The sequence below is a fragment of the Canis aureus genome, chromosome 14, assembly GCF_053574225.1.
Source record: "Canis aureus isolate CA01 chromosome 14, VMU_Caureus_v.1.0, whole genome shotgun sequence".
Classification (NCBI taxonomy): domain Eukaryota; kingdom Metazoa; phylum Chordata; class Mammalia; order Carnivora; family Canidae; genus Canis; species Canis aureus.
In genome coordinates, this window is record NC_135624.1 from 40,673,851 (window position 1) to 40,686,753 (window position 12,903).

The following is a 12,903-nucleotide window of genomic DNA, read 5'->3' on the forward strand; positions in this document are numbered from 1 at the left end:
ACAAGGCCCCGCTGCGTCTCCCCAGCCGCAGGCCCCGCCCCCGGCCCCGCCCGGCCCCGCCCCCGGCCCCGCCCCGTCACAAGGCCCCGCAGCGTCTCCGGAGCCGCAGGCGCAGGCCCAGCCGAGCCGGCCACCGAGCGGGTGCGGGTCCCGGTGCGGGTGTGGGTGCGGGCGCAGCGGCCATCAACCGCGCGGCTGCGCACCGGCCACCGTGTGCACCGTTCCGGAGACGCCCCGCGAGTGGTGAGTCCTTGGCCGAGCGCCGCGGCGTGACCACCCAACCGGCCCCCACCCGCCGCCCCCGCGCGGGCCCTGCGCAGCCGAGCGGCGTCCGGGTGGGTCAGCGGGAGCTCCAGCCGGGGCGCACGGCCAGCTCGGGGCCGGCCTCCGCGGCCGGCGGGGCGGGGGCGGGGCGGGGCGGGGCGGGGGCGGCCGCGGCGGGACCCGCGCCCTGAGCGCCCCCGACCGGGCCCGGGGCCCACCCGCCCTCGGTGCGGTTCCGTGGCCGCCGCCCGCCGCCCGCCCCCGTCGCGGCGGCGCCTGCTTTGTTCCCCGCACGCCCTCCGGTCCTTCCATCCCCCACACACCCCCGCACCGCGGCTCGGCAGGCGCCCCGCCGCCGCTCCGGCCCGCTGCCCCCACCTGGCGTGCGGCACTCACAGATGGCCTGGGGATTTCCTGGGATGGAAATAGCCGCCGGCCGCGGTCCCTTAAAGCTGCTTACGGGCGGGCGGCGCGGGAGGGTCGGGGCACAGCCCCACGCGCCCCGGCCCGACCCCGACCCGCCCTGACCGGCCGAGCCCGCCCCCCCTCCCCGGGCCGCCAGCCGCGCGATAACCCTGCTCCGGGCGCTTGTGCGAAACCCCTGGACCCCGAGGCCGCGAGGTCATCGCGTGGGGTGCGCTCGGCCGCCGCCGGGTGGTCCCAGAACGGCCCCCCTGAAGCCCCGGGCCCGCGACCGGCTGCGGCTCGCGGTGGCCAGCGGCCTGGGGGCAGAAGTCCTGAGGGCCCCCCTTTGTCCCGGCAGCAGGTGGGGCGGGGCGCGGCGGCTGTTCCGGGGACTTGTCACTGCGGCCGACTTCTGTCTCTGTCCTCTAGGGGGAGACCGCGCAGCCCGAGGCCATGCCCCATGAGAAGAGTTTCCTGGTGTCTGGGGACAACTACCCTCCCCCCAACCCCGGATATCCTGGGGGGCCACAGCCCTCCATGCCCCCCTACCCTGGGGCCCCTTACCCGCAACCCCCTTTCCAGCCTTCTCCGTATGGCCAGCCAGGGTATCCCCAGGGCCCCGGCTCCTACCCCCAAGGGGGCTACCCCCAGGGCCCCTATCCCCAGGACCCCTACCCCCAGGGCCCCTACCCCCAGGGGGGCTACCCCCAGGGGCCGTATCCACAGAGCCCCTTTCCCCCCAACCCCTATGGACAACCCCAGGCCTTCCCGACGCAGGACCCTGGCTGTGAGTAGCGAGGCAGAGCAGGGGGACCGGGGCGGGGGGGCTCCAGGTGCCCTCAGGGGGCGCTGACCCAGCCCATCCTGCTCCTCAGCACCTCAGCATGGAAACTATCATGAGGAGGGTCCCCCGTCCTACTACGACAACCAGGACTTCCCTGCCATCAACTGGGATGACAAGAGCATCCGCCAGGCCTTCATCCGGAAGGTGGGCACCGGCAGCTGGGGATGGAGGGGTGGGGGGGCGGGCAGACTCTGAGCGGCTCCCCCCGCAGGTGTTCCTCGTGCTGACCCTGCAGCTGTCCGTGACGCTGTCCACTGTGGCCGTGTTCACCTTTGTCGGGGAGGTAAAGGGCTTCGTCCGGGAGAACGTGTGGACGTACTACGTGTCCTATGCTGTCTTCTTCATCTCCCTCATCGTCCTCAGCTGCTGTGGAGACTTCCGGCGAAAGCACCCCTGGAACCTCGTGGCACTGGTAACCCCAGCCCTGGGCCCCCCCACGTTCTCGCGTCCCGCTCCCACACTCTGCAGCCGCGGGAGGACGGGGGTGGGGAGCGGCTCCCCACCCACAAGGCCCCGTCTCCCCACAGTCTATCCTGACCGTCAGCCTGTCCTACATGGTGGGTATGATCGCCAGCTTCTACAACACGGAGGCGGTCATCATGGCCGTGGGCATCACGACAACCGTCTGCTTCACGGTGGTCATCTTCTCCATGCAGGTGAGGGGCCCCCGTAGGCAGGGCTGCTGGCGCTGAGGGCCCCCGACACCTCCCGGGCCCGGCACCCAGGGCCTGCTGTCCCCCTGTGCCCGCAGACCCGCTACGACTTCACGTCGTGCATGGGTGTGCTCCTGGTGAGCATGGTGGTGCTGGTCATCTTCGCCATCCTCTGCATCTTTATCCGGAACCGCATCCTGGAGATCGTGTATGCCTCGCTGGGCGCCCTGCTCTTCACCTGCGTGAGTGAGGCGGCGGGCGGCCCGGGGGCAGGGGTGCTGGGCGGGCGGGCTCGCCCCTCATCGGCCTGTCCGCCACCTCCAGTTCCTGGCAGTGGACACCCAGCTGCTGCTGGGCAACAAGCAGCTGTCCCTGAGCCCGGAGGAGTACGTGTTTGCTGCGCTGAACCTGTACACGGACATCATCAACATCTTTCTGTACATCCTCACCATCATCGGCCGCGCCAAGGAGTAGCTCACGCTGGGGGCCCCGCTTGGGTGGCCTGGCTGGCCTGGACCCTGCCCCTGGTGTGGCAGTGCCATCGTACCTCCCCGCTCTCATCCCTGGGCACAGCCTGGGACTGAGGGCCTCTCTCCAACCCTCCTGTGTGTACACTGCAGATACTTCTGTTCGGACCCGCCGTGGCCAGCATGGCCCCTTCTCGCCCTCCGGCCCCGCCAAAGGGCAGTGGGGCCCGGTTTCCGTGCCACCCCATGCCCACTCACTGTTGCATGAGCCCTGTCTGCCAGCCCACCCTAGGGTCTGGGGGCAACACCAGGTCCCAGGGGAGAGGGGCCGAGCCAAGAGGTGAGGGTGCACGTGTCCCCTCCCGTTCCTGCCCCCCAGCCTGGCATAGAGTACCCAGTCCCCCCCTCCCCTCCCCTGCCCTGGAGTGCTGCCCTCATTCCTGTGCTGAGCCCCGAGGGCAGAGAGGATGAGCCTATTTCAGGGGAGGAGGAGGCCTTCCTCTTGTCTTGCTGTCTAAAATTCCAATAAATGGGACCTTGTGCTCTACTGTGCTGTGCTCGCTCTCGTGGCCACTTTTTCCGTGGGGTGGGGAGGGGGCTCTGGGCATCACCGGGGCAAAGGGAGCAGGAGCAGGTTGGCCTGCTGGGAGGGGACTGAAGGACGGGGGTGGCACTTGCACTGCCCTCCCTGCCACTTCCCTGCCCCCCGGGACATATGGCCCTAGGACGCGGACCCTTAGCGTGGTGCCCGCCTCACGTGGTGCTAAATGGCCTGACCTCGTCTGCCACCGGCTCCGGAGCCACACAGCGTGGCGGGGGCTCTCACGGACCCTTACCATCTTGCCCTCCGCTGGGGCCAGCATCTGTGCCCGACCTGCCCCGGAGTGGCCCGTCACGCTGCTCACACTGCCTGGCTCTGCTTGCCCACCAGCGGACACCTTCCCCGGGCAAAGGCCCTGCACATCCTCTGCGCTCCCCAGAGAAACCTGCACCCCGCGCCTCTGGAGGGACGCCTGGCAAAGGCTCTGAGCGCTCGAGTCGGCAGTGGGCCCCGTCGGGCTGCCTCGAGCAGCTTGCCCCCGCCTCGCTTCAGCCCCTGCCTGCTCTGCGTGCCCTCAGCTCTTGCTGCCTCACCCACCCTGGCTCCGGGTGTGCATTCGGAGGTCAGCCGCTGTCCGCGGCCTCACCCTCCCCAGAGGGGCCCAGCTCTGTCCGAGGACCTCCCCGCCTGGGCTCAGCCCGCCTTCCCCTCTGGACTCTCCACCTAGTGTGGCTTGAGAGCCCGCTCCTGGGGCTCCTTGGTCCCCTGGCCCCCAGCCTGTTAGTCCAACCCTGTCACAGGCCTGCGACTCCAGCGTCCACGGAGGGACTCCCGCACCGCGAGCCAGCATCCCTGCATCCCTGCCGGGCCTGCCTGCAGTCGTGTCCCCCAGCCAAGGTCTTGGCGTGGCCGCCGGGCCCTCCTGTGTCCCCTCCCTGCCTGCCTGGCCTGCCCGCCTGCCCCGAGGCCTCCTCACGCTCACCTGGCCATGGCCCTTTGCCTGCTGGGTATGTCGCCAAACCCGATGCCACCAGCTGCCTGCTTCACACCCCTGGGACGAGTTGCACATTCCTGGATGGCACGTGGGCCACCGGCCCCCCGCAGGCTGCCTGGCGGGCCTCCCAGCACACCCTCGCCCTTCAGAGTCCCCCGCTCCATGCCGAGACCCAGGCGCCCCGACAGCTGGGGCATCTCCGCAGGAGGACTTGGCCGCTCACGCTGCCTCCCACGCGGCCGAGAGAAGGGGCGCGGGAGGCGGGGGGGTAGGCTGTTAACCAGTCGGGGGGCACTTGTGGGTTACGCCACGTGGACTTTCCAGGTGAGGAAGGAAACAGCCCGCGGCCAGCATTGGATCCCGGCACCGGAGGCCTCGTGGCCAGAGTAGAGACAACCTCCCACAACCCCGTCGGGGGGGCCCCACGGCTGCGATGCATCAAGACCAAAGCAGTTGCCCTGGGGACTTGCGTGTGGACGTGGACACAGACGCCGCCCCAGGCCGTGAGGAGACAGCGCCCTGTGCTGCTCACCCGGAGTAGCGCTCCTCCTCACACTGGGCCTGCCCTCCTTCCGGGGGAGAGGCACTGGGCCCCCAGGCATGGAGACCCCCTTCCGACAGCAGCCGTCGGGCCGAGGCCCGGCTTCCCTAGCCCTCCCCAATTCACCGAGGGAGCCAAACTCCCAGTGGGCCCTTTCTGGCACCACTCCTGCGACCCCGTGGCCCCGTAGCCTAAGTCCCCTCACGGCACGAGCCGCAAGCCACGCACCGGCCAGCGTGTCCGGGGGCTGTCCTGGAGGCCACTGGTGGCTCAGTACCCGACAGCCGAAGGGGGCTAACAACGCTTACGTCCCTAGGCCATCGTGGAATCCATCCTTGCTTTCGGGATGCAGAGACACAAAGTGTCACACTTGCGCACACTCCTTGCCCAGCCACACTGCCAGTGGCGGCGGAGGCCACACCAAGAGCCTGGCACGGGACCCCAGCTTCCTTACCACCTAGGCCGGCGCCCCATCCGGGCCAGGCACAGCACAGGTGTTGACCGTGGAGTGAATGAACGAGCTCACGCAGCCTGGCTGCCCTGGGACCAGAGACCCAGCGTGCTTCAGACCTCAGGGCCTTAGCTCGGCATCAGCATTAGTGGGGAGTTGGTCGGGAGTGTGGACAGCAACACTAAAAGCCCCGGAGAATTCATGGAGGCACATCCAGGGAAGCCAAGTGAAGAAAGAGAGGACGCACGGAGAGTCGTGAATGCTCAGGGCCAGGTGTGGAAGACTGAGGATGGGAAGCTCAGGTGTGAGTCAAGGCAGGAGATCAGCGTGGACTTCGTGATGCTTCAGGGGGCAGGCGGGGAGAGCCCGGACTGGGGAGCAGCAGGAGAGTGAGCGGAGAGGCAGTGCCCACACTGTGGCTCCTGCCGCAGCCCCCTCCCCGCTGGGCCCAGACCCTGTCTGAGCAGCTCCCGTCTCCAGCGCCAGGTGCCTCTTCTCCCCGGGGACCCCGCTGACCCACTTGGTGGCACCATCCCCATCCCCCGCCATGGCACCTTCCAAGCCTTCAGGTGCTCGTGAGGCAAGGCCCCCTTGAGTCTGTGCCCCCTGCGCTTCTTCATCCCACCCTGCCCGCTGTCACCATTGCCCAGCAGGCTCCTGGTCCCGGGAGGACTCCAGCACAGGCACAGAGTCCTCTCCACCCCCGCTGCTGTCAGGACCCTGTGCCATCTCCACCCTTCCCCGGCCCGAGTCAAGGTCCCCACCGTCTCCGCAGAAGCCACCAACCCATCCTCAGCACTGCAGACAGAGCGAGATGACCGCACCCCTGCTCACATACACGCTGTCAGAGGACGTCCAGTCCAGACGGTGGATGGGACTGACCTGGGGTAACAACTCCCACTCTTTTTTTTTTTTTAAGATTTTATTTATTTATTATTTATTTATGAGAGATACAAAGAGAGAGAGAGAGGCAGAGAAACAAGCAGAGGGAGAAGCAGGCTCCATGCAGGGAGCCTGACGCAGGACTCGATCCCGGGTCTCCAGGATCACGCCCTGGGCTGAAGGCGGCGCCAAACCACTGAGCCACCCAGGCTGCCCCCAACTCCCACTCTTAACACAGATCGTTGCTAGAGAAAATACTTTTATATTTTAAAATACACATAGCTGAGCAGGAATGCAAGAAATAAATGTGAGGAGAGCCCCCCTTGGCTGTAAGGGAAGAGTTATAGCCGTGGGATTTGGAGAAGTTGTGCTAAAAAAAATAAGAATCAGCATCCAGGACCCACCAGAGAAAGAGACTTGGCGAGACCCTGGGCTCTCGGCTGGAAGCCTGGAGGACTGCATCTGGGACCCTTAAGGACAGAGCCCCACCAGAACCACACCCTGGACTGGGTTCAGCTCTGTCCTTAATGTCTCTACCTGTCTGACAAGGAGATAACATCAACCAGAACCTCTACAGTTGTTTTTTATTTTTTTTTACACACAATTTCTGTCATTTAATTAAAAATTACTAGGCATTTCAAAAGACAGGACTAAAAACCAAGAGGAAAAATAAGATACAGAAACAGATCTGGAGGTGATTCAAAAAATGGGAGCTGGCAAAAAAAAAAAAAAGGCTTTAAAATAAATATGATTAATATCTTAAGAAAAATGGGGGTTGGGGGTAGAGACACAGGGAAGATATAATATGGAGAATTTCCCCCAGAGAACTGGATTCTATATTAAAGGATCAAACTGAGCATCTTGAATGGAAAAGTACAAATAACTGAAACTAAAAAGTCAATAGCTGAGTTTAAGAACAGATTATACAAGCCAGAAGAAAGGATTAGTGAACTGAGAGGTCAATAGAAAATATCCAAACTCACAAAGAGAAATAATGAATGGATGAAGAAAATGTAAGCTGTAGGGGTGATGAGGCAGGAAGGGTGCACAATAAGTAGAGTTCCAGAAGGAAAAGAGAGAAAGAATGGAAAAGTAATGTCTGAAGAGATAATGGCTGAAAAATTTCCAAAACCAAAAAGACATCAGCTGACAATCTACCAAAACTGACACAAAATTCCCCGATTTATTTTATGAGCCCATCATTGTACATTGAATTTTGTCCTTCCAAAATCCACATGTTGAAGTCCTAACCCCTAGTACTCATGGAGTGATCGTATTTGGAAATTAGGTCATAGCAGGTGTAATAAGATAAGGTCGTCATGGAGTAAGGTGGGTCCCTAATCCAGGGCATTTGCTGTCCTTGTACAAAGGGGAAATTTGGACACAGCAACTTTTCCAGGTCTGGCCACGGCCTCAAAAGGAGCTGTCACCATGTCTGGGGATCTGCAGCAAGTGATGGCAGGAGTGCCCAGCATCCCGATCAGGAGAAACAGGCACTCAGCCCAACACCACAAGCGTGGGGCCGATGCTGATGGCCAAGGTGTCCTGGAGGTCAGGAGATCCAGCCAGCAGAGCTGGCTGCCTGCCATGTGCAGCCCACCGCCCTCAAGAATGCCAGGCCACCCTCAGCAGGACCTGGCACACAATCCACAGGAACAAATACAGCCTGATTTGTGGGTGGCCGCTTCTCCAGAGCCACTGCCTCCCCAGAGCCAGTGCCACTCTGTGTAGCCAGAGGCCTGTGATGATAAAGCAAAAGCCAACTCACTCCCCCAAGAGCTCCTGAGTACTCTCCACCCAAAATAATAAAGATGTTAGGTGACTTTTCTCAAAATACTATATTGAAGTCTCTAGCAAGTACAGTAAGGCAAGGACAAAAGAGCATGTTTATTTATTGAAGCACAATCATGTAAATAGAAAATCCTATGAAATCTACCTCAAAACTACTAGAACTAACAAGTGAGGTTGACAAGATCATAGGATACAAGGTCAACAATAAAAAAAGTCATATAACTGGGGCGCTTGTGTGGCTCAGTCAGTTAAGCATCTGACTTGTGATTTCAGCTCAGGTCATGATCTCATTGGTCGTGGGATTAAGCCCCACGTCAGGTTCCATGCTTACCTGGGAGTCTGCTTGAAATTTTCTTCATCTGCCCCTCTGCACCTCTCTAAAAAAAAGTCATGTAACTATTTGGGCCATAAGTCAAGGAGGGTAGGTGGCCTCCAGAACCAGCAAAGGGCAAGGAAACAAATTCTTCCTGAATCCTCTAAAAAGGAACACAGTTCTACCTACACTGGGTTTTTAACCCAGTGAGGCTTGTCAGACTTCTGACCTACAGAACTGTAAGATAGTAAATGTGTGTTGTACAAAGCCAAAAAATAAATAAATTGCTCATATTGCTGAAAAATTATGTAACTACATACTGCTATGAACACAAAATTTTAAGATTTTATATATTTACAAAAAACTATATATTCATTTTTTTAAAGAGCATAAATTGCTTAGGGGTTATGTCTGAGGCTCCCTAAGACCACTCCCAAGTTTGATGATTTACTAGGAGGATTCATAGGACTTAACATATAGTCCTACTCGCGGCTATGATTTAGTACAGAGGAACAGACTCATGGGGCAAAAGCTGAAGGAAATCAAGTGCGAGTGTTGATGAGTCTCTTCCCTCTGGATTCACACAGGATGAACTTAATTCCTCGAGCAAGGAGCTGTGACCACATATGTGAAATGCTGTCTATCAAGGATGTCGTTAGAGACCCAGTGCCCCAGGTTTTCATATGGGCTGATCACATAGGCTTCCTCTGCCCATATTCTGTACCAAAATTCCAGGCTCTCAGAAGGAAATCAGAAGCTCAGCACAAGCCATGTTGTTTGAACAGCTTAGGCATAGTGAGCCATATCCATCCTGGGAGTTGTGGGAACCCTCCTGAAATCAAGTTTCTAGCTGAGAACCAAGGGCCAACCTTGCAGGCAGGCCTTTCTAAGGGTAGTGGCCTCAGACCTTCTCCACACAGTGATACATTAATAAAATATGTGCAATGCATGTCCACTATAAAACCTTTCTGAGAGATATTTTTAAAGACCTAAAGAGAGAGGTATACCATGTCCATGGATCAAAAGACTTTATAGTGTCAAGATGTCAATTCTCTCTGAACCGGTTTAGGAATTCAGCACATTCCCATTCAAAATCCCAGCAGGCTTTATTATAGAAAATGACAAACATCTTAAAACGTATATGGAAATGCAAAAGATGTAGAAAAGTCAAAACAATTTTGAAAAAAAAAAAGAAAGAAACAAAGCTGGAGAACCCACACTCTCTGATTTCATGACTTACTGTAAAGTGACAATAATCATATGGAGGAACACATAGATCAGTGGGACACAATAGGGGATTCAGAAATAGGCCTCCACATATGCTTTTTAGACAAATGCTATTGGAACGATTCATACCACTATTAAAGTAACCTCGACCCTTACCTCACATCACACACAAAACTTAACTTGAAGTGGATCCTAGACCTAAATGTAGAAGCTAAATTTATAGAAACGTCTAGATGAAGACTTCGGTGAATATCTTCATGGCCTTAGAGGAAGCAGATCTTAGATAAAACACTAAAAAACATGAACCACTACAAAAATCTTTGATAAACTTAAAAGCTTTTTCTCTTTAAAAGGTCCTGCTAAGGAATGAGAAGGTAAGCCACGACTTGGAGAAAATATTTGCAGTACGCGTGTTTGGCAAAGTCTTGAGTCCAGGCCAGAGACGTGCTTCTGCAGTTTCATAATTAGAAAGACGCTCAATCTAAGTTTCAAAAATGCCAAAAGACTCTAGGAGCCCTGTAAACGGAGATGCACAAACGGCCAATAAACGCAGGTGAGGGGATCCCTGGGTGGCGCAGTGGTTTGGCGCCTGCCTTTGGCCCAGGGCGCGATCCTGGAGACCCGGGATCGAATCCCACATCAGGCTCCCGGTGCATGGAGCCTGCTTCGCCCTCTGCCTGTGTCTCTGCCTCTCTCTCTCTCTCTGTGACTATCATAAATAAAAAAAAAAAAAAAAAAAAAAAAAAAATTAAAAAAAACGCAGGTGAATGTTTTCATCATCGTCTGTCATCAAGGAAACGCAAGTGAAACCACAATAAGACGCCAGTCTACGTTTGCTGGAGCAGCTGAAAGGAAAGGACTCACAACAGCAAACACCAGCGAGGATGTGGAAGAGCCGGGACCCTCATTTACTGCAGGTGGAAAAGTGGAAGGTACAGGCGCTTGGAGGACAGTTTGGCGGGTCCTTATAATGTTGAACAATACTCACCCTATGATCTAGCGATGCCGCTCCTAGGTTTTTATCCAAAGGTTTCTACGGTTGTTCTCAGCAGCTTTATTCATAACAGCCAGACAGGGAAACGACTGGCCTGCCCGTCGACAGGAGACGGCCTGGAGCACAACCTGGCCATACGAAGCTACACACGGACCCTACGTGCAGCCGCATCAGTGGGTCTCAGAACCATTATGCTGAGCAACAGAAGCCAGACACAGAAGAACATATCCTGTGTGATTAAAACTCCAGAAAAGACTTAGGGCCAAAAAAATAAAAAATAATAAAAATGAAAAAATAAAGACTTAGGACCATGGATGAGATGTGGGAATTGCTAGAGAGGGCACCAGGAAGCTTTTAGGGTAACAGAAATGTTCTATACCTCGTGGTAGCAGTGGTCACGTGGCAAGGACACCTGTCCAGACTCATAAAATTATTAGGTTGTGATCCCAGGGTAGTGAGGTCCAGGCCCCCATCGGGTCCCTGCTCAGCTCAGAGTCTGCTTGAGATTCTCTCTCTCTCTTTCTCTCTCTGCCCCTTCTGCTCATGCCCTTTCTCTTGAAAATAAACAATCTTTAAAAAAGAAAAGCCCATAAAATTGCTCACTTAAAATGGGTACATCGTATTGCATAAAAATCACACTTCAATAAAGGTGACTTTTGAAATATGAATGTGAGGGGGCCACCTGGCTGGCTGATCCCAGGGTTGTGAGTTCAAGTCTCATGTTGGATGTTGGGAGTGGAGAGTGCTTGGTGGCTCAATCAGTGAAGCATCTGCCTTTGGTTCAGGTCATGACCCCAGGTTCTGGGATCAAGTCCAGATTGGGCTCCCTGCTCAGCAGAGCATCTGCTTCTCCTCTGCCCCTGTCCCTCTCCCCAACCCCTCCTCATGTCCTCTCTCTCTCTCTCTAATAAATAAATGAAATAATTTTTTAATAAAATCTTAATTTCTTTTTTTATTCTAAGTAGGCTCCATGCCCAGCGTGGAGCCCAACATGGGGCTTGGACTCACAACCCTGAGATCATGACCTGAGCTGAGATCAAGAGTCAGATGCTTAACCAACTGAGCCACTCAGGCACCGCCCAGCCCAGCCAAATAAAAAATCCTTAAAAAAATGAGAAATACAAAACTGAATGTAAAAAAAAAAAACCAAAAAACATGAATATGAGCAAAAGATTAACAAAACCCTTTCCTCTTCTGCTTGAGAGTCTGACCTTTGGTTAACTGTCTAGCTCTGTTCCCCTGGTGGCCTGTCAACAATTTAACTGCTTATGGTGACAGTTGCCCCTGCTGGTGAGCTGTGCATGGACGGTGGGCAGCTGAGTGTGCACTATGAATGCCTCAGAGGAAGCCACAGCTCTGAGCTCCCCAGTGGAAGGCAGGGCCCTGCGAGCCCTGTCTGTGGAACTGTCACAAGACAGTGACGGCTGAGAGGCATGAGGTTTGGAGCCCAGGGCCCGGTGGCCAGTGTGGACCTCCGCCCTGGGCACGTGCCACCTGTGGGTCGGTGGCCGCACCCCCACTGCTCCCGGGCTGCTCCAGGAGAAGCAGCCCAGCGCTGGCCAGGAGCGCCCTCCTTCTGAGCCCGTGCCCCGCTGGCCTGGGTTCCCTGCGGATGAGGCTCGGGGTGCCCCCGGGGGAAGGAGCAGCACCCACGGGCACCACGCGCATGGGAACGTGTCCAACTCGAAGTTCTCGCAGGACCGCAAGCCGGGCCCACAGCCGCGCCAACACGGAGGATGCGCCCCACGGGCACCGCTCAGCGGCGGGGTGACGTCAGGAGCTCCATGCTCGCAGCCGGCAACCAGTGGGCGGGAAAGATCAAGTCTGCCAAGAGTGCGCGTTGGAGGGACGCTGGCTGCCCTCTGTCCGGGCCAGCCAGGGGCAGCCCGCGGCGGCAGCTCAGGAGAGCCGGGCTGTCCCGAGGCCGCCGGGGCCTTCCGCACACGGTCGCTGTGGGACGTTCGCCGCGTCACCGTCCACCCTCACAAAGGCCTGGAAAGGACGCAGGTGTCCGCCGTGAGGCCGTGGAGCACGGACACACGTATCCCCTGATTGCGGCCTCGGGCCACAGGGGGGAGGACTTAAAAATTCACAGTAAGGTAATAAAATGCGTCTGGAAACTAAACTGCCCTGCGGGCTGCGCACGGGAGTGGGGGCTCAGGGGGACGAGTCCCCATCGAGCCCAGCTGCCCGGCCTGGGGCGACAGCGAAGCCCACGCATCTCCACCGGCAGCCTCGCAGCCCCGCTGCTCGGGGTGAGGTCCCCATTCCCTCAGGCCCAGAGGCCCCGCCGCCGCCCCTCACCTGCCGCTGACCTGTGGTGCTTCGGCTGCGGCCACCACCCCGTCACCGTCCCTGTCCCCGCGGACACTCCGTGACCGGTGGCTCCTCCTCTCCCATTACCCTGAGAGCTCGCCCCCAGCAGCCCGACCCCCCAGCCGGGCTACGTGGCCCTGCCCCGACGTCTCCTGCGAGCCCTTGCCTGCCGAGCGGCCGCTGCTCCCGTGAGCCTGTGCGTCCAGCCTCTGCCACCTGC

The 12,903-nt window shown here is 58.0% G+C and overlaps 1 protein-coding gene across 3 annotated transcripts; it reads left to right on the forward strand.

Moving 5' to 3' along the window:
* The first annotated feature begins 84 nt into the window (after positions 1 to 84).
* On the forward strand, positions 85 to 3,180 carry GRINA (glutamate ionotropic receptor NMDA type subunit associated protein 1). Of its 3 annotated transcripts, none has more exons than XM_077847630.1 (8): positions 85 to 243; positions 1,099 to 1,456; positions 1,545 to 1,657; positions 1,725 to 1,796; positions 1,877 to 1,925; positions 2,041 to 2,169; positions 2,265 to 2,408; positions 2,491 to 3,180. In XM_077847630.1, the coding sequence occupies exons 2-8, from the start codon at positions 1,123 to 1,125 to the stop codon at positions 2,748 to 2,750; spliced, it is 1,101 nt and encodes a 366-aa protein (XP_077703756.1). In that variant the 5' UTR covers positions 85 to 243; positions 1,099 to 1,122; the 3' UTR covers positions 2,751 to 3,180. The 3 variants fall into 3 exon arrangements, with proteins under 3 accessions (XP_077703756.1, XP_077703759.1, XP_077703758.1); XM_077847632.1 differs by lacking the exon at positions 85 to 243 and adding an exon at positions 314 to 335; XM_077847633.1 differs by having other exon boundaries at positions 1,725 to 1,925.
* The last annotated feature ends 9,723 nt before the right edge of the window (positions 3,181 to 12,903 follow it).